General features: G+C 48.2%; 2 protein-coding genes across 2 annotated transcripts; one reads left to right on the forward strand and one right to left on the reverse strand.

Moving 5' to 3' along the window:
* Window positions 1–405: 405 nt before the first annotated feature.
* uevld (UEV and lactate/malate dehyrogenase domains) lies at window positions 406–8,437 on the reverse strand. Its single transcript, XM_084452587.1, has 12 exons — window positions 8,362–8,437; window positions 7,948–8,032; window positions 7,783–7,848; window positions 7,525–7,688; window positions 7,199–7,340; window positions 7,010–7,104; window positions 6,793–6,898; window positions 3,030–3,200; window positions 2,501–2,665; window positions 2,184–2,274; window positions 1,636–1,759; window positions 406–1,442 (listed from the first exon to the last, which is right to left on the reverse strand). The coding sequence occupies exons 1-12, from the start codon at window positions 8,401–8,403 to the stop codon at window positions 1,278–1,280; spliced, it is 1,416 nt and encodes a 471-aa protein (XP_084308713.1). The 5' UTR covers window positions 8,404–8,437; the 3' UTR covers window positions 406–1,277.
* Window positions 8,438–9,294: 857 nt separating this feature from the next.
* Window positions 9,295–17,473, forward strand: fbxl9 (F-box and leucine rich repeat protein). The gene is made up of 10 exons (XM_084452947.1): window positions 9,295–9,369; window positions 9,507–9,608; window positions 10,470–10,784; window positions 11,854–12,159; window positions 13,799–14,015; window positions 14,698–14,852; window positions 15,203–15,421; window positions 15,598–15,810; window positions 16,064–16,281; window positions 17,215–17,473. Exons 1-10 carry the CDS (start codon window positions 9,319–9,321, stop codon window positions 17,381–17,383), a joined length of 1,965 nt encoding a protein of 654 aa, XP_084309073.1. The 5' UTR covers window positions 9,295–9,318; the 3' UTR covers window positions 17,384–17,473.
* Window positions 17,474–18,329: the final 856 nt, after the last annotated feature.

Here is an 18,329-nt window from a genome sequence, read left to right on the forward strand (position 1 = left end):
TATTCTGGGAGACATGGATGTTGAGCCATACTTTACAGAACAGGGACCTTAACATTGAAACATTTATATCTGTTACTGCTTCATTAAATGATATACCCTCCTACCTTCCGTGTGTATAGAATTCTGTTTCCTGTGTTGCCCTCAGTGTTTTGCACATCCTGTCTTGTATGTTTATCGGTTGCAGACTGTGCCTTCCTCTCTCAGGAGGAGTTCAGAGACCGCAGCCAGAAGGAGGTATGTTTCTTACTGCTTGTTCATAGAGGTTAGCTAGGGTGAGAGGTGCAGCTGGGAACGGGAGGTGGACTTGTGCAGGTCATAGGTCACAACAACACTAGTGAACAAGTCCATTATGTAGAATATTGACAAAATGTTTTATTAAAAAGCAAAAAACAAAATATGGCTGTTTTCTTCATTCCACAACAAACACTCACTATAAAACCACAGCATATTAGTATAATATGTAATGACTACACATTTCAACAGTGCATTCCTCTCTGGTGGAGTTCATAGACTGTGTGCAGCCAAATGGAGTTAAGCATTTCTGTTCATGCTGTACAGATCGAGGAGTATTAGCAAAGGCACGTTATACACAAAGGCACTTCACATGGCCATTTCCAGAGTTCGTGTTCAAGTCATCAAGTGCAAAAACAAATCAGCATGGACAGCAGTAGAGTAAGGCTGTTCTATCATCTGTAACCCTCCACCAATACCCCACACCACAGGCAGCGACACGTATTCCTCAACCGCCCACATTGAGACTTTGGTTACAGCAGGTTATGTACTGTGCAAAATTCTTATTTACATGCATGGCAACACTTATAACATATTTGGTCAAATCAGGAGAATAAACATTCTGTGAACATATCACCATATTGGATTTATGTTGTAACAGAAAGAAAGAGACCCCCAAGTCATTTTGGGAATGGAGTGTCAAAATGTTTAAAAGCTGCTTCAAATAGAGGCATAGCGTACCACATTTCTTGGATGGCTTTCACCTACATAACTTCATTTCTTTCATAAATAAGTATTGTAATAGAATTATTGTAGCCCAGGTGTATTCAAGCAGAACACATTATCCCACTGAACAGACACCATAGAAACTAACAGAATGAAAGTTTTACCAAGTTACAAACATATTTGATAAAGCATCTGTCTAATGCCAGTCAGAAGACAGTTTAATTATGTTGGCCATTCTCTGCACACTGGTTGGCTGGTAGCCCTGTCCATCAGCGGCAGCCTAAGACAGATGGGCGGGACTCTGGCTGCTGACTGTGACATCATATGCTGAGCTGAACCATGAGCTTGGAGAGGGAGGTGGCGCTGTCTCTCAGCTTGGAGTCCTCCTCCTGTCCCAGAGACACACCTGCTAGCCGGACAGAGCCTGACGCCCCCAGGATACAAGGCAGGCTGAGGAACACCTCCGACCCTATACCCCCCCAGCCCTGGTACATGGGGACGCAGAGACCAGACAGAGGGAAACAAACACACAGTTAATATGGTTGTTTGATATGCTATTTTACCCCCACCCTCCATACACACTCCTGTGGTCTTTGAGCTAATTGTGCATGTCTTGAATGATAGTTTATTTACATTTGACCAGCGTACAATTAAAGAGAGTTGTTTTGAGTTCAGTACCTGTGCGAGTGTGGAGACCGAGTGGGCCTTCCTCTGGTCTGTCAGGATACTGTAGGTGATGTCAGCCAGGGACAGACCCACAGACCAGGACCGCTGTCCCCGGCCCTTCAGCATCTCAAACGCCCTGCGGAAAACACATCCAAGGATAAAGACACCATTTTGTGTGAAACGGAGTCATGTGTATATTGTGCATGGACCCCAGGGCCCAGAGGTGTTGATCTACAGTAGATCTCAGAGATCCCAACCCATTGGGAATGAGGGTCGTTCGAATCTCTGAAATGTTCGTAACTCTGAAAAGTGGACGTCAAAATACACCAATTTTACAAAATAGAACATTTATTTTGTTTACACTTGGAATAAATCAATAAATACCCTCTAACAATAGGAAAGTAATTGAATCAATTAAATCAAATAACCAACTATACTTTTTGTGCTAGCTGTTTTGTCACATTACAGTAAAATGTTCAATTTGACAGCTACAGTACTTCAGTTTTAACACCCATTCGGTTGATCGGACTTTTCGGATCTCTGAGGTTCTGCTGTGTTACCTGTCCAGCAGGGGCTTGGTAGAGTTGGATCCTGCAGCAATCTCTAGTTGCTGGCTAGCCCCCGGCATCCCAAAATTACTCATCACTGGCACTGCAACACACAGATACCGACCATCAGGGGCGTGGCCCTCATTGGGGCCCTCTGACGCTGTAAGAATATGGGCTTACCAGACTGGAAAGGAATGCAGCGTGACTGGTTATGCAAATAGGGAGAGAACGTGCGACGGAATGAGTCAAGGAGAGATGGAGTAGTAGATAAGAGTATGTGAACCGTCTAAACAAGAGTGTTACTGTTGACAATCTCCCCCCCTGCTCACCTTTGTTCTCCGAGAGCTCTCCTATCACCCAGGCCTGCTTGTGTGTGTTCAGACCGATGTCCAGGATACGACTCAGACGCTCAGAGTCCAGGTTACACCCTGCACCAATCACACGCGTCGGGGGCAGGCCACTCTGTCTCCACGCCACGTGGGTCATGACGTCCACTGCCAAGGGTTAAGGGTCAAGGGTCAGAGGTCAGGGGTCGGGGATGAAGGACAACAGGGGAAGAGACAGAAGGAGAGAGGGATGCAATAGAAGAGGGATCTCAAGTAAGCATTTTTATACCTGACAGGTGAAAAACACCTTTTTTACAAGTTTTACAATATTCTGAAATAGTACAGCAGATACACCAAATAGATAGCTTGATGGCAAGAGTATCAGTAGGAGAGAGAGAGAGAGAGAGAGAGAGAGAGAGAGAGAGAGAGAGAGAGAGAGAGAGAGAGAGAGAGAGAGAGAGAGAGAGAGAGAGAGAGAGAGAGAGAGAGAGAGTGTGTGTGTGTGTGTGTGTGTGTGTGTGTGTTTTCTGACCCGGCTGGGAGGCGATGAGCAGAACAGCATTTGGGCTGAACCGGGCCAGGCCTGGGATGATTCCCCGATAGAGGTCCACGTTGGTCTGGACCACACTCACATACGACTGCTTATTACTCCACGCGTTGGCTGTCACCACGACAACCCTGGAGCCCGCAGAGGCAGAGAGTTCTACAGGCAGGGAGAAACAGGCAGACAGGTCACAGAGGTCACACAGGTCACAGGTCACAGAGGTCACACAGGTCACAGAGATCACACAGGTCACAGAGATCACACAGGTCACACCCAAGCAGAAATAGAACTTTTATGAGTCAAGGGAAATCGTCTCGTCAATAAGATGTGGGTCTTTATGCATTAGAAGCACACGGGAAGGCTGTTCTAAATACCCTTCAGACAAGTAAGTAAGTAAGTATGTAAGTAAAACTTGATTTGTATAACGCTCTTCACAGCACAGATGCACAGAGTGCTGCACAGGGATTAAAAGGGCAGAATAAAAACAATATAAGAAAGCAAAGTAAAAGTGCAATGACATACAAAGTGCGATGCAATACAGAGTGCAGTGCAGTAAGAGATTAATACACAGGTAAAGAGAACCACAACAACATAGAAACGACAGACAATACCAAACTCAGCAGTCAGAGCTACTAGCAGCCAAAAGTCTGAACAGGTGCGTTTTCAACAGTTTTTTAAAAGTATTTTCTGAGGCAGAGGCTCTCAATTCCTGGGGGAGTGCGTTCCAGAGCCTTGGGGCCACCGCCCCAAAAGCCCGGTCCCCCTTGGTTTTAAGCCTGGTCCGAGGCACCGTCTGGAGCCCCTGGTCGGATGACCTCAGCGACCGGCTGATTGTGTGAGCATGGATGAGGTCACAGATGTAGGCGGGGGCGTGGCCACGGAGGGCTCTGAAGGTGAGCAGCAGGACCAGGAAGTTGATCCTATAGTGCACTGGGAGCCAGTCCAGAGCAGCCAGGATGGGGGTGATGTGACAGGATCTCTTGGATCTGGTCCTCCCCAGATCCAAGCTGCAGCTGGTCCACAGATGATTTGTTTAAACAGGTGAAGAGTGAATTGCAATAATCAAGTCTTGATGATATAAAAGCATGTACAGACATTTAGGGATGTAACGATTATTACATAATCGTCAAACTGCAATTATTTTTTCTGACCGCGATTGTTTTTTGTAACCGCGGTTATGAAAAAAATGTAATAATTTTTTTTTTTTTTTTTTTATAAAATAAAAATCTGTTGCAGAGTTAATATGGTAGCAACCCTAGTTCAATGGAATTCTTCAACTTGTTGGCACTTGTCCTATACGTTCATAGCAAATAATGACAAGAGACACTCATTAAAGAAGTAAAGAAGCACTGATGCATTGTCCACTTCATGTGCTATTTGTATACTCCAAATATTCTTAATTTTAATTTTTCAAAGCTTTTTTTTATTGAGGAGGATATATGTTCTATGTAAATGTTAACATTCATGATATTAAAGAGGCGTGGTTTTAAACCACAGGTTTACTTCATAGGCTAAAAATGAGTCAGAACCCGGAACCCACCCTCACTCGCTCACTCCCTCTGTGTCTGTCTGTCTGTCTTTCTTTCTCTTTCTCTCTCAAACACACACACTCTCACTCAAATCATGTGGACATGAGCATCAGTGCCAGGCGAAGTAGGCGGCCGCCTAGGGTGGCAGATCGGCAAGGGTGTGATGCAACGGTCAACAACTCTGACAATTATTGTAATAATCCCAATTATTTTTCTGACAATTAATCGTTAAGCAAAATTCATAATCGTTACAGCTCTACAGACATTTCTAGCTCTGTATGGGAGACAACGGACCTGAGTTTTGCAATGTTCCTTAGGTGAAAGAAGCAGGTGCGGGTCAGAGTTCTCACATGTTTGTCCAGGTGCATAGACTGGTCAAAATACACACCAAGATTTCTAAGGTGGGGGCGGAGGTGGTCTTTCAAGGAGCCCATGTGGCTAACAACCTTAGCGGTGATGCTGTCTGCAGCAACAACCAGGACTTCAGTCTTGGTCGCATTTAGTTGGAGGAAGTTACTGGACATCCAATCCTCGATGGCAGACAGACATTTGTGGAGAATGGTCAATTTCTCTAATTTGTCAGGTTTAAAAGAAAAATAGATCTGTATATCGTCTGCGTAACAATGCTAGGAGACACCCTTGAATTGATTGATCAGGAGGCCCAGGGGAAGCATGTAAAGGGCGAAGAGAATCAGGGCCAAAACCCGAGCCCTGCGGCACGCCACAGGAGAGGGGGGAGGAGTCAGACTGAAAGGGGCCGACGGCCACGGTGAAACACCTGTCACTGAGGTAGGAGATAAACCAGTCTAGGGCGCTACCGGAGATGCCCACCCAGTCCCTGAGTCTATCTACAAGGATGCGGTGATCTACCGTGTCGAAGGCTGCGCTCAGGTCTAAAAGAACTAGGACTGTACAGTCACCTGCATCAGAGGACATCATGATGTCACTTGAGACTCTGAGGAGAGCTGTCTCAGGTGAGTGTTTCTTACGAAAGCCTGATTGGAATTTATCCAGGATGCCTAGACTTTCCAGGAAGGAATTGAGCTCGATAGCTACAACTTTCTCTACGACTTTTGATATGAAGGAGAGCTTGGAAATAGGTCTGTAATTCTGTGGTAGGGAGGGGTCCAGGTTGGGTTTCTTAAGGAGGGGCTGGACGACCGCCTGCTTAAAGTAGGAAGGGACCGTGCCAGAAGCAAGGGTTTTATTAATGATGGTAGCCAGGCAAGGACCGATGGAGCTGATCACTTCCCTTAACATGGACGTTGACAGAATGTCAAGGGGGCTGGAGGAGAGTTTCATGGAGCTCACTACCTCTATCAGGTCTTTCAATGAGATGGGGGAGAACTCACTTAAATAAGACTGCCTAGCTCAGGGGTGTCAAACTCTGGCCCGCGGGCCAAATTTGGCCCGCAGTGTAATTATATTTGGCCCGCGAGGCAATACCAAATGACTACTAGAGCTGGCCCGCCAGTATTATACAGCGCATTCACCGCTAATACTACAAATCCCATAATGCTCTGCTGTTGTTTTGGCGCGTCAATCAAGACAGGACCCAGAAACGCCCTCTCTTCTGTGACAGTAGTCATAGCAATCTCATACTACAACAGTAACCGTGTTACCACTTCTTAAAAATGGCGAAAAGAAAGGCAGAAAACAGAAGCTTTACGTTATGTAACGTCTCACTGTGATAGAGACACCTGTGTTGACCTAGCCGGCCGCTGTGTTTGCTCTGTTCCTGTTCATTCAATCCTGTATGCCTTCTTGCCGGCCTGTCTGTCTGCCTGTCTGCCTGGCTGTCTGCATGCCGGCTGTCTGTCTGTCTGCCTGGCTGTAGGACAGTCAGGGTTTTACAAGCTTCTCTACTGAGCAGATGGAGCACCAACACTTGTGTCTGAGGGCGTATTCACATATGTTAGTGCACACCATTGATGCGCCCCAAAAGCGAAAGTGATGTGCATATTCAATGTTAAAGCAAAACTTGTTTGGGTCCATATTAAAATTTTCATTTGTTCAATGTTGGCCCGCGACTTTGTTCAAGTTTTAAATTTTGGCCCACTGTGTATTTGAGTTTGACACCCCTGGCCTAGCTGGACAGAGGAGAGGTGGGGGAAGACTGGGGGTGATGTTTGCCCTAACATCAGCAACTTTGTTTACAAAAAACAACAGAAACTGATTAGTCATCCTTAGAATGCATGGGTACAGAGGGTAGGGGACAATACCTTTAGAAACCTCCACCTTTGGCAAGTTGAAGATTTCCAGATCCATCGTGCCGCCTTTGGTAGAACTCTCAGTATTGTCGATGAAAACTAGTTTGTCCACTCTGCCCTATGTTAAGAGAAAGCAGAACATCAACTTAATCGAACATAGCCACTGCGGTTCCAAGGTATTTGTTGAAACATCTATTGTTAACAAGAGGACAAGGTGAGGGTGAAAGACCTTCGCCAGAATACTCATCACGGTTGCCATTCCTAAGTCTCCGCCTCCAACAACAGTGACTTTGTTGACTGGCTGATCATGATGTCGTACCCCACCTGGAAACAAAACGAACGGCTTAATGCATTCATTCATTTGCACAGGTGTTGCTCAATTGTTATGAGCATCCGAGCCATCGGTCTGGAGACCCACCGTCATTGATCTTGAGGTTGGAGACGAAGGCTAGTAGGTCGTTGGGGTCTTTGGTGTCACCTGTGGTCTTAGTAGCCAGCGGAGGCTCCTCTTCAAACTTAGCGATCATCTCAGTCAGGAGCCCAACTACTGAGGACTTGGGCTGAAGGACGGAGAAGAGATGAGAGAAGGAGCATCAAAGCTTTCACTCTTGATTCACTTTGTTTAGTTTCTGGTCACATCAGCAAGAACTTTAGAGCAAATTCTTTGTGGCGGATGAGATGAACAGTAAGAATAAAGAAAGAAAAAAGCGAGAGGAAAGTTCATCGTATCTTATCCTAACTCACGTAGTCCCAGTTGTGGAGGCCGGGGAGATAGAGGCGTCCCCGGGCGTCGACGTGCTTCCCCTCTCTGATGACCATACTGGAGGTGGGCCTCAGCAGACAGATGGGAGGGGTGAAGGGGAAAGAGTCCATGAGCCAGAGCTGGATAGGCAGGTTGTAGGAGCGGCCTAGACACACACAAGGCATGTCAAGAGGATTTGTTTTCTGATATAGGTCATTGACATGACACCTTAGACTCTAAGCAAATGCTTCATTTCTTACCTTCATACTTGACTGGGATGTTTCCTATCAACCTAAGCAGGTCTTTTTGGGTGCTGTCACTGAAAGCTTAAAGGAAACAGATGATAAACATTTGAAACTCACATTTTTCGAAAACGAGATGAACTTCAGTGATGCCAGAGGTTTAGAAGCATAATATAGTCTTACTGTATGTGCCAGTTACTGGTTTTATGCCTGAATTAATCCGGTGGACTTTCTGCAGCTCCTCAATGGCAACATCGCGGAATTTGTACTGATAACAGAGGATTTTATTAAATTAGGTTTTATTAAATTAGGCAGCACTATACTGTGTGGTCTCCCAGACAGCTTCCAGGTCATGTTCAACGTAGTTCGCTAGTCCTTTTCGTACGTAGTTAGCTCTACTTGGCTACAACTATTGAAGAATCCATGACAAATCTGGTTTAACTAAGTAAACCTTACTTTAGCGGTGGCTGGGCTACGTTGGGGATAGAAAGATAACTTAGACTAACATACAAACAAGCAAGCAAGCAAACAAACAAACAAACAAACAAACAAACAAACAGACATCTGCTGAGAGATCGATGGGCAGCAGATACAGACCTTTGAAAGTATCTTCTGTATTGCCTCCAAACTGAGATCCATGATTTATAATCTGGCCGCGGCTGTGATCTGGAACTTCGATAGATAAACACAAACTTCCGCGAAGTGAAAAGGGGCGTGGCCCTCTGGTGACACATGGGCCGCATTCCATTCCGCACTTCTTTCCTGTACCTCGTCCAGTCTCCTTCACAACAGACATTGGACAATAGTTACTGAGACACCTAAAAGAGATGGCTAGGCTAGGTGAAGGGATCATGACACAGTCCCCTGCTTAGCGTTTGACTCATTTCTATGGAAGAATTAAGGAATTAACGAGGACATAGCAGCGGGAAAGGGTGGTTGGTATGGGACGCAGCACTCAGCACTTGGCGTGTCGATCCTGTGCCGCTTGGGGGCGACGTGGGCCAAAACATCGTCCCCGATCGACCCCTCATGTTCATTTGAGCGTCGTGTAGAGGGTTCGACTCCTGAATAGGGGGTTGCACGGCAAGAAACCTGGCAACACGTAACGTGTTTACGTCCGGTCAGCTGATCGAGGAGCTGTGATAACAGCCAGCAGCTCGGAGTCAACATCAGAATCGATTCATTTCCAATGAATGACAGGAAACCAATAGACCGTGAACATCTTTTGGTTGGAAGAGGAAGCTTGCTAACGGACGGTAGACAGTTGATTGCTGTTGTTAGATATAATTTGCTAGTCTAGCAGCTATCTTGAGTCAAGAATAACGTTGTTATTTATTTTCGCAAACCGGTGACTTGTACTGTAGGAAGGTAGCTAGTTAAGTTGCACACATTCCACTAACGTTATAGCTAAGGTCTACTATAAGACCTTACAGTAGGCCTATAGTATAAGACCTTATAGTAGGCCTATAGTATAAGACCTTATAGTAGACCTATAGTATAAGACCTTAAAGCCGATGATACGTATTGAAAAAGACCCAATGCTGTGATCCAATTATGACTGGAATGAGTTGTACAGCCACGGAGACACCAGAGCTCCCTATTGAGGTAAGAACTAAGAGGGCAAAGTCTGGCCAGACCAGGAAGCAGCCTGCTGTGTGAACTGTTTGGCCTGTCCGACACTCCCTACTTTGGTGATTAGAGTGTTATTAATGCCAGGATTAAGTAAATTCCTTTCCTATCAGATCATCACCTACATCCTGGGATTCCTGCACGCATCAGACAGGAAGGAAGCATCGCTGATCTGCAGGAGCTGGTATGAAGCCAGCCAAGACCCACGCTTCCAGGTAAGCTGCCTCCTAGCTTACCTACCCACCCTACCTACCTTATCATACTTTACACAACTACCCTACCCTACCTACCCACCCTACCTACCTTATCATACTTTACACAACTACCCTACCTACCTACCCACCCTACCTACCTTATCATACTGTACCCAACTACCCTACCCTACCTACCCACCCTACCTACCTTATCATACTTTACACAACTACCCTACCCTACCTACCCACCCTACCTACCTTATCACACCTTACACAACTACCCTACCCTACCCTACCCACCCTACCTACCTTATCATACTGTACCCAACTACCCTACCCTACCTACCCACCCTACCTACCTTATCATACTTTACACAACTACCCTACCCTACCTACCCACCCTACCTACCTTATCATACTTTACACAACTACCCTACCCTACCTACCCACCCTACCTACCTTATCATACTGTACCCAACTACCCTACCTACCCACCCTACCTACCTTATCACACCTTACACAACTACCCTACCCTACCCTACCCACCCTACCTACCTTATCATACTGTACCCAACTACCCTACCCTACCTACCCACCCTACCTACCTTATCACACCTTACACAACTACCCTACCCTACCTACCCACCCTACCTACCTTATCATACTGTACCCAACTACCCTACCCTACCTACCTTATCATACTGTACACAACTACCCTACCCTACCTATCCACCCTACCTACCTTATCATACTGTACTCAACTACCCTACCTCCACACATTTACAAGATCAGGTAAAACATTGGCACCTGAAAACCACCCTGATATCACTGTCTTTATCAGTAGTATTATTGTTGATATCTCTCTCTCATCTTCTCCTACAGAGGAACCAGACCTTCAAGTTCCCTGCCTGCACCTTGTCCCTGGATCTGATCCAGGGTCTGGGGACGCGCTCGAGCTGCAGCCTGATCATCAGCCACCTGGACGTCTCCAGCATGTCCCGGGCCATGCTGCTGAATGTGGGCCTCCACCTGGGCCCGCGCCTGGAGAGCCTGGCCCTGCCGGGGAGCAGCGTGACGGAGGCCTCCCTCCTGACTCTGCTCCCCAAGCTCACGGCCCTGCGCAGGCTGGACCTCCGGGGACTGGACAGCCTCTTCATGTCCGGAACCTTCCTCTCCAGAGAAGAGCAGCGCCAGCCGGTGAGGATGAGGAGAAGGGTGGTGGAGAGGATGTTACGCACCCCTCCCAGATGGTAGGTCTAGGGATAGAGAGGAGGGGACCACGCAATAAGCGGTGCCCGTGTGTCGGCTACCAAGAGCCAGTGTGGAGGCAGCAGCACAGACGGCAACACTATAACCAGGGACGACAGACAACGGGGTAAAATGCAATAACTAAAAGTGGGGTTTATTCCAGCCAACTAATAATAATAACAACAATAGTAATAAAGAATAGTAACAAACAAACCCAACTGTATATAGAGGCAAGGCAAACCTCGGAAAAACTAAGGGAAGGACGCCCAAACAGACGAGACCAAAAGAATAAACAAAACACAATTCCCGCCCTAGATCTACGTCCCTGTCGCTTCCCTGTCACTCCCTTACTCTTATAAACCGGAACAACGTCCTCACTAACTATGCTTACTATCGGTCCCGCCTAGTCTAATCCCAAAAATACAACAGATGGAACCCGTCTGGGGAAACTAACCTAATGTATTTAGGCAAAGATATACCTACGTGTAAGTGTAAGCATCTGACCTAACATACCTCGCCCTCCCCTGGGGGGGGGGGGACCTACTAGGAGTTGTGAACAGGGATGAAAACAAACACAATACAGCAGGACTAGTGATCAAACTAAACAGGACACAGTGAACCAACATACAACAATAACGTGCTCTGACTAACGAAGAATACCACTACCTAAGGAAGAGGGGGAGGGGGAGGGTTTAAATAACACACACGCCCCTCTGATAGGGCAACAGACGAGCAGGCAGGACGACGCCATTGGAGGACGAAACACGCGGGAACCAGGTGGGTGGATAATGGACCGGACCGCAAACGATGACTGACAGGGGCAGGGAACCAATCCTGGGGAAGACGACAAAAAAACAGAGTGAACAGAAAACACAGACAACACAACAGAAGTAGGCCTACACAAATAACGTGGAATGTAGACGAGAATGGGAGTATTTAAGCATGTGTGCGTGTGTGTGTGCATGTGCTTATCCAGGTGTGTGTGATTCTATCCTATGCTGTGTGTGTGTCTGTCCAGGTGCGCGTGGCCCTCGCAGGGCTGGAGGATCTGGACCTATCAGACCTGCGCTACCTTTCGGACCTCACCTTCAACCGGCTGACGGGCTGCACACCCCGGCTACGCCGCCTCTCGCTGGCCGGCTGCCACATCGCCTTCGAGTTCGACCCGTACTGCGGCTGCCCCGCGGGCATAGGGCCCAGCTCCTCGGCGCTGCTGTCCCTCAGGAACCTGCGTCTGCGGCTCCAGGAGCAGACCCCCACCATGCAGGGCCTGGACCTCAGCAGGACCTCCATCACTCCAGGCTCACTGCGCTCCATCGCCCAGGTCTGTGATCCGTAGCCCAGGTCTGTGATCCGTAGCCCAGGTCTGTGATCCATCGCCCAGGTCTGTGATCCATAGCCCAGGTCTGTGATCCGTAGCCCAGGTCTGTGATCCATAGCCCAGGTCTGTGATCCGTAGCTCAGGTCTGTGATCCATAGCTCAGGTCTGTGATCCGTAGCCCAGGTCTGTGATCCATAGCCCAGGTCTGTGATCCATAGCCCAGGTCTGTGATCCGTAGCCCAGGTCTGTGATCCGTAGCCCAGGTCTGCTCTCCATCGCCCAGTGACCTCATTTATAAAACACTGCGCAAAATCCGTTCTAAAAACGTGTGTGAGCACAAAAGCCAAAAATTGGGTGCGCACAAAAAAAAAAGGTTTATAAAACCGTGCGCACGCACACCTGCACCTAATTTCCCCTTTATAAATCACAGCTCACCTAGAAATGTGAGCGTGTCGATCAGCCTCGTACCCCACCCTCTACACGCCCATAATTGACTAAACGATGACAGCATGACGACAATGATGGTGATTCCTGTTGTGAAATAGAAGTCCTTGTGGTGGAGGTTGAAGGAAGCCTGGCGTGGTGGCCGAGTGGCAAGGCGTTGGTCTCGTAAAGTGAAAATCATCAATTCAATCCCCATCCGCGCCCCTGGGACTAGAATATTATATTATGAAACTGGCAGGTGTGAGACTGAGGTGTTGAAAATGCCATCAGTTTAAACACAATTTGTCCTACTGTTCACCTGAAAGTATTGGGTGGAATGTAGGCTGGATCATTTGGTCACGTGTGTTTCTGGCTTTAAACTGGGTTTCGTATTCCTAAACCCAGCGGTTTGTTCGTCCCTGTTATCAACTTAAGCAATAAACCACGAGAGGCCGTGTGTTATAGTGATTTTATAACAGCTAGGGGGCGTTGTTAGGCACGACGCGAAGCGGAGTAAAACCCCCCTAGCTGTTATAAAATCACTATAACACACGGCCTCTCGTGGTTTATTGCTTAAGTTAATAACAGGATTCTGGTGTAGACTACATTTTAAGAAACACAGAAACAGCCATAGAATCGTTTGGGGTTGAATGTCTTGTTCCAGGACCAAGATGAGATTGAGCTGAGATTACTCCAGCAGTCCTCCTGGGGGCCGTTTAGGAACCATACTTATAAATGTCGGGTTTCAAACCGGTGATGCTTTGGTTAACAAGAGAGACACTGGCTGCGTTCCGAATTGCATACTACCCTACTATATAGTATGCCAAAACAGGATGTAGTATGTCCCAATACATAGTATGCCACATGCAGTATGGCAAAAATACCAGGATGTCCTACTACATCCGGTCGTATTTTGCAGTATGCAATCCAGCAGGCTTTTCTGGCTATTCTGACCCACAATCCTGTGCGCAGCGGAAATGTGCGTCACATGTGCGAGTCGTGACAGCTGTAGACCAATGACGCGTTATGGACAGCGACGGATGTGGGTAAATTTCAAGGCGCAATGTTATGACAAGGTAGTATGTCCCGATTGGATGCCTACTGCTTGCCAAGTACGTACTTTCTAAGGGCAGCTGTAGTAGGTACTGGTAGTAAGAAGTAGAAGTATGCGATTGGGAACGTGATGTGTGATGACAGCCCAGACATGGTGTGCTCCCAGGTGGAGGGCCTGCAGCTGAGCGAGCTGCGTCTGCGCGGCTGTAAGGAGCTGACGGACTACGCTGTGGAGGCGCTGTGTAAGCACCAGCCGGGCCTGAGGAGCCTGGACCTGAGTGGCTGTACTGAGCTGACCAGCAGGGCGGTGCTGGCTGTGGCCACGGGGCTCCGGGGCCTCAGGACCTTCTCTCTGTCCAGAGACTGGAGGGTCACTGAGAAAGGTACGCTTCACATTTCAGAGCCCTGTTCACATACTTTAAAGAATAGAATATTTTTCAAATTGAGGTAATCATTGCTCTGTCTTTCCACTGCGTTGCTTTCGTCAGTCGTTGCAGACCAGTGAAGGGGAGAAAGGGAACACCCATTTTGTTAGTCTTCATTCAAGGTCTTGAAGACATGCTTTGTTTAAGTGGCAATATGTAACTTATGCGTGGAAACACCGCCCCCTGCAGGCTGCAAGGGTAAATTCCTCTGCTCTTAAGCAGTTTAGGTACAGCCACTTTCCCAAATAAGGCCATAGAAGAACGCCACCGCGTTGCTGATTGAATCTCAGCATGCGTGCCCGGCTTGAACCAGGTGCGAGACCACGCCTCTGTGGGAGGATGCACCCTCATCTCCAAGCTGCATTTTTTTCTAAAGCTATGGTGTCGACACCACACTCCAATTTAGAAACTGCCGGAACGGAGCCAAACCGTGGTCTACAAAGACGTGGTTTTCACCGAGGTCGTCATCGACTGATCCCTCTTGATTTATCATAACAACATAGAGATATTTCAGTGCTTAAAATCCCACTTTTTTTTTTCTTTTTTTTTTAAGGGTGAGATAATGCATCGGGTTGTGTGTCTATACCACTCCCATCATGATGGTATCAGATACTGACCAGTCCCTAACCCCCCCCCCCAGGCCTGGCAGACCTGGTGGCTCTGCCCGAGCTCCGGTCCCTCGACCTGTCGGAGTGTCCGCACGTCAGCGGGGCGGAGATGGTGAAGGGTCTGTCTGGACGGCAGCGACGGGCTTGTCTGGAGACCCTCAGCTTGAAGAGCTGCACCTACACACGGGTGAGCCTCTGACCCTGTAGTCTCATCTAGGTGAGCCTATGACCCTGTAGTCTCATCTAGGTGACCCTATGACCCTGTAGTCTCATCTAGGTGAGCCTATGACCCTGTAGTCTCATCTAGGTGACCCTATGACCCTGTAGTCTCATCTAGGTGAGCCAGTGGGGCTAACAGCTCTACATGGTGTACAGTACACAAGACAGAATATGTTAAGATGAACTCATTCTACTTAGAACGGGATGAGTCTTATAATTTTGAACGTACAACTCATCATTTTTCAGTCGTCTCTTCTCTCTGTCATCTTCTCCTCTTCCACCCCTCCATCTCTTCACCCCTCCATCTCTTCCCCCCAGGACCTGGCTGTCTTCTCATTGGCTCAGCTGCTCGGCGCCAGTCTGAAGGAGCTGGACCTGACTTCCTGTGTGTACCTGACAGACTTGAGCGTGCGCGCCATCGCCACCTACCTGCAGGGCCTGGTGGTGCTGCGTCTGGGCTGGTGCAAGGAGATCACCGACTGGGGCCTGCTTGGCATGGTGGAGCCCCCCAAGAAGAGTGAGCCAACACAGGACATGGTGAGGGAGGGGAGGGGGGCGATAGAGAGAGAGAGGAGGACTGTAAATCACTAGATGTAATCACCCGCCATATGCTGTAGCTCCACCTAAAACAACCTCATCCTCCAATTCTTTTCTGTTCTCTTCTCTCTCCTCCCTTTCTCCGTCATTCCATCCCCCCCCCCCCCCCCCATCAGGGGGACAAGGGCCCCAGTTTCACAAGGACCTTTGGGAACATGGGCTTCTTCCGGCCCCCGAGCCTGCCCTTCCAGGACAGGCCCCGGGTGGTGAGTGAGGAGGACCTGGAGGTGTTCAGGCAGCAGGAGGGGGCCTCTCTCCTGGCCCTCGGGGCCCTGCAGGAGCTGGACCTCTCTGCCTGCTCCAGACTGACCGACAGCAGCATCACCCAGGTGGGCTGGAGACACCCATGTTTCTTTCTCGTATCCCCTGAAGTTCTATATCTATAAGTAGTACACCTGGTTCAGTTTATTGAGAGCTATGTGATTAGACGACTAGAGAAATGGCGCCAGAGACCGTGATGGCTACTCACATGCAAGTCACTTGCAGGTCACTTGCAGTCATGTCACAAATGAAGAGCCACCTCTTACCTTTGTTTGTTTATCGTCGTCGTCGTTGTTGTTGTTGTTGTGGTGTGTACTGTAGGTGCTACGATACCCAGACCTCCAGCGCCTGTCTCTGTCCATGCTGCCAGACATCAGCGATGCCAGTGTGGCGTCTGTGGCCTCCCACTGCAGGAGCCTGACCAGCCTGGCGCTCAGCCACTGTCCCCAGATCAGCGACCAGGGCATCGTCCACGCCGCGCCCCACCTCACCAGGCTGCAGCACCTCTACCTGTCCTGCTGCGACCGCATCACCGACAGGTCAGACCACAGGGGTCCTAGATGTACTACTACAATGTCCTCCTAGACTTAGGGATGGATTAAGGGGTGTAGAGGCCCCTGGGCCACACACACACACACACACACACACACACACATACACACACACACTAGGGCTGTAAAATAAATATTCAACAATTGTAAAAATGATTAGTAGTCTCAGATTCTGGTGTAGACCAATCGGCTTAAAAATGCCCTAGTAGGCCTATAGCCTAAGCCTATGTTATGGCTTAATTCACCACAAACATGTATAATAAATATGATTCTCTGGGAAAATAACCTTACATTAAAGGACAATGCTCGTTTGACTACCTGGACCTTATTTACGACATATTATAAGACGTTTGACTCACCGAGATCACTTTGGTGTAGTTCGGAGGCCTGTAGAAGAAATTTAAAATCCAGCGCGAGCCAGTATATCCATGTAATGGAGGTGGTGGGGGCAACGAGAATGCAGCTTCTAAAAATCTATTTTAGGGGCCAGGGGCCTTTTTAGTCAAATGCCCTAGAAGGGCCAGTGGCTCTGGTAGTAAGAGGGCCCTAAGGAGGGGCCTTGTACATGCTGAGGGGCCCACATATTCAATGTTGATGCGCTTCACGCATGTTGATGCACTTCGCAAACCGCCCTGGGCCGCCCACGCTGGGGCTTCTTGTAGTCAATGGCCCCTGGGCACCAGCTCCATTGGCCCGGACGGTAATCCGTCCTTGCCTAGACTACACACATACTCTAGGTCTGGGCGGAGCCAGCACTACACACACACTGATACACACAGAGAAATTCTGTGAGGGACAAGTCAGACGCTGGAACCCTGCACTGGCTGGGTGCTGAACGTAGGTGCAGCTGTTGTTTCAGAGTACCTGAAGAACCTATACACTGTTGGTTAAAAGTGAAAATGCTCTATCCTGTGTTCCCAGGTCTCTCTCCATCCTGGCCCAACACTGTAAGAGACTCCGCACACTGGACATCTCCATGTGCAAGGATATCTCCATGACAACCGTGGACCTCCTCCAATCACAGCTACCCTATTTGGAAAATGTCCACTGCCGCTTCGTGGGCGGGGCTGACCTGACCCTCACACTCTGATAGGTCAAATGTTGATTGTATTTAAGAAGGGTTTACTGGATTTCAGTCATTTGCACATGTACCTACAGAACTCCTGAGTCAAAGCAGTGTGTATATGCGTGTGTGTGTGTGTGTGTGTGTGTGTGTGTGTGTGTGTGTGTGTGTGTGCTGGCAGGTTCCAGCAGTCACACTCCCCCTGTGTTCAACCCCCTACCCACGTACTGTATATCACCCTCTAATGCAGGAACACTATTCATTCCTTGGATCAATCCAAAGGAACCTCTGGTAATATGATGGTATAAGACCCTAGCCCCTCCTTCAGACAACTGTACATTTGAAATGGTTGGATGGCCCACATTCCACTAGGGGTGGGGGAAAGAATCCATTCTTAGATGCATTGCGATTCACTCTTGAACGATGCATCGATCGATGCAGGAAACTTGAAAAATGTTTATTTAATATATACTGTATATTTTTTAATTAAAAGGCCCGCACTTTAAATGTAAATTCCCTGCAGCTTGTTGGTGAAAATTTTTTTGGTTGGTGAATCGTTAGTTACGTAATGGACGTAAAACAAACATTACATCACAACAGTACGTCGTGTTTACGTTACGGGTTTTGGCGAGGCTGAGCATGAGCAATGAATCCGACCGGCACCTGCTGCTTTAAAAGCGAATGTATGGAAGCACTTTGGCTTTCTGTTTTATGATCAATAATCATTTTATAATGATAATCGATAATCGAATCGTGAGGTGCCTACAGATTCCCACACCTACATTCCACCCAGCCAACCAGAAAAGGACAAGGCGAAGCTACCGCCTTCTTGCTTATGCCTGTCCATATCTATTCAGATCCACAGAGGTGTGTGGAGTAAGACCCTAGGCATGGACAGGGCTACTGGACACGGACCATCAGTGGACTCCAACCCTTTACTGCCCAGGCAGCTCACACAGAGGGGCTCAGGTAG

The sequence above is a fragment of the Borostomias antarcticus genome (genome assembly GCF_949987555.1).
Source record: "Borostomias antarcticus genome assembly, chromosome: 18".
Taxonomy (NCBI): domain Eukaryota; kingdom Metazoa; phylum Chordata; class Actinopteri; order Stomiiformes; family Stomiidae; genus Borostomias; species Borostomias antarcticus.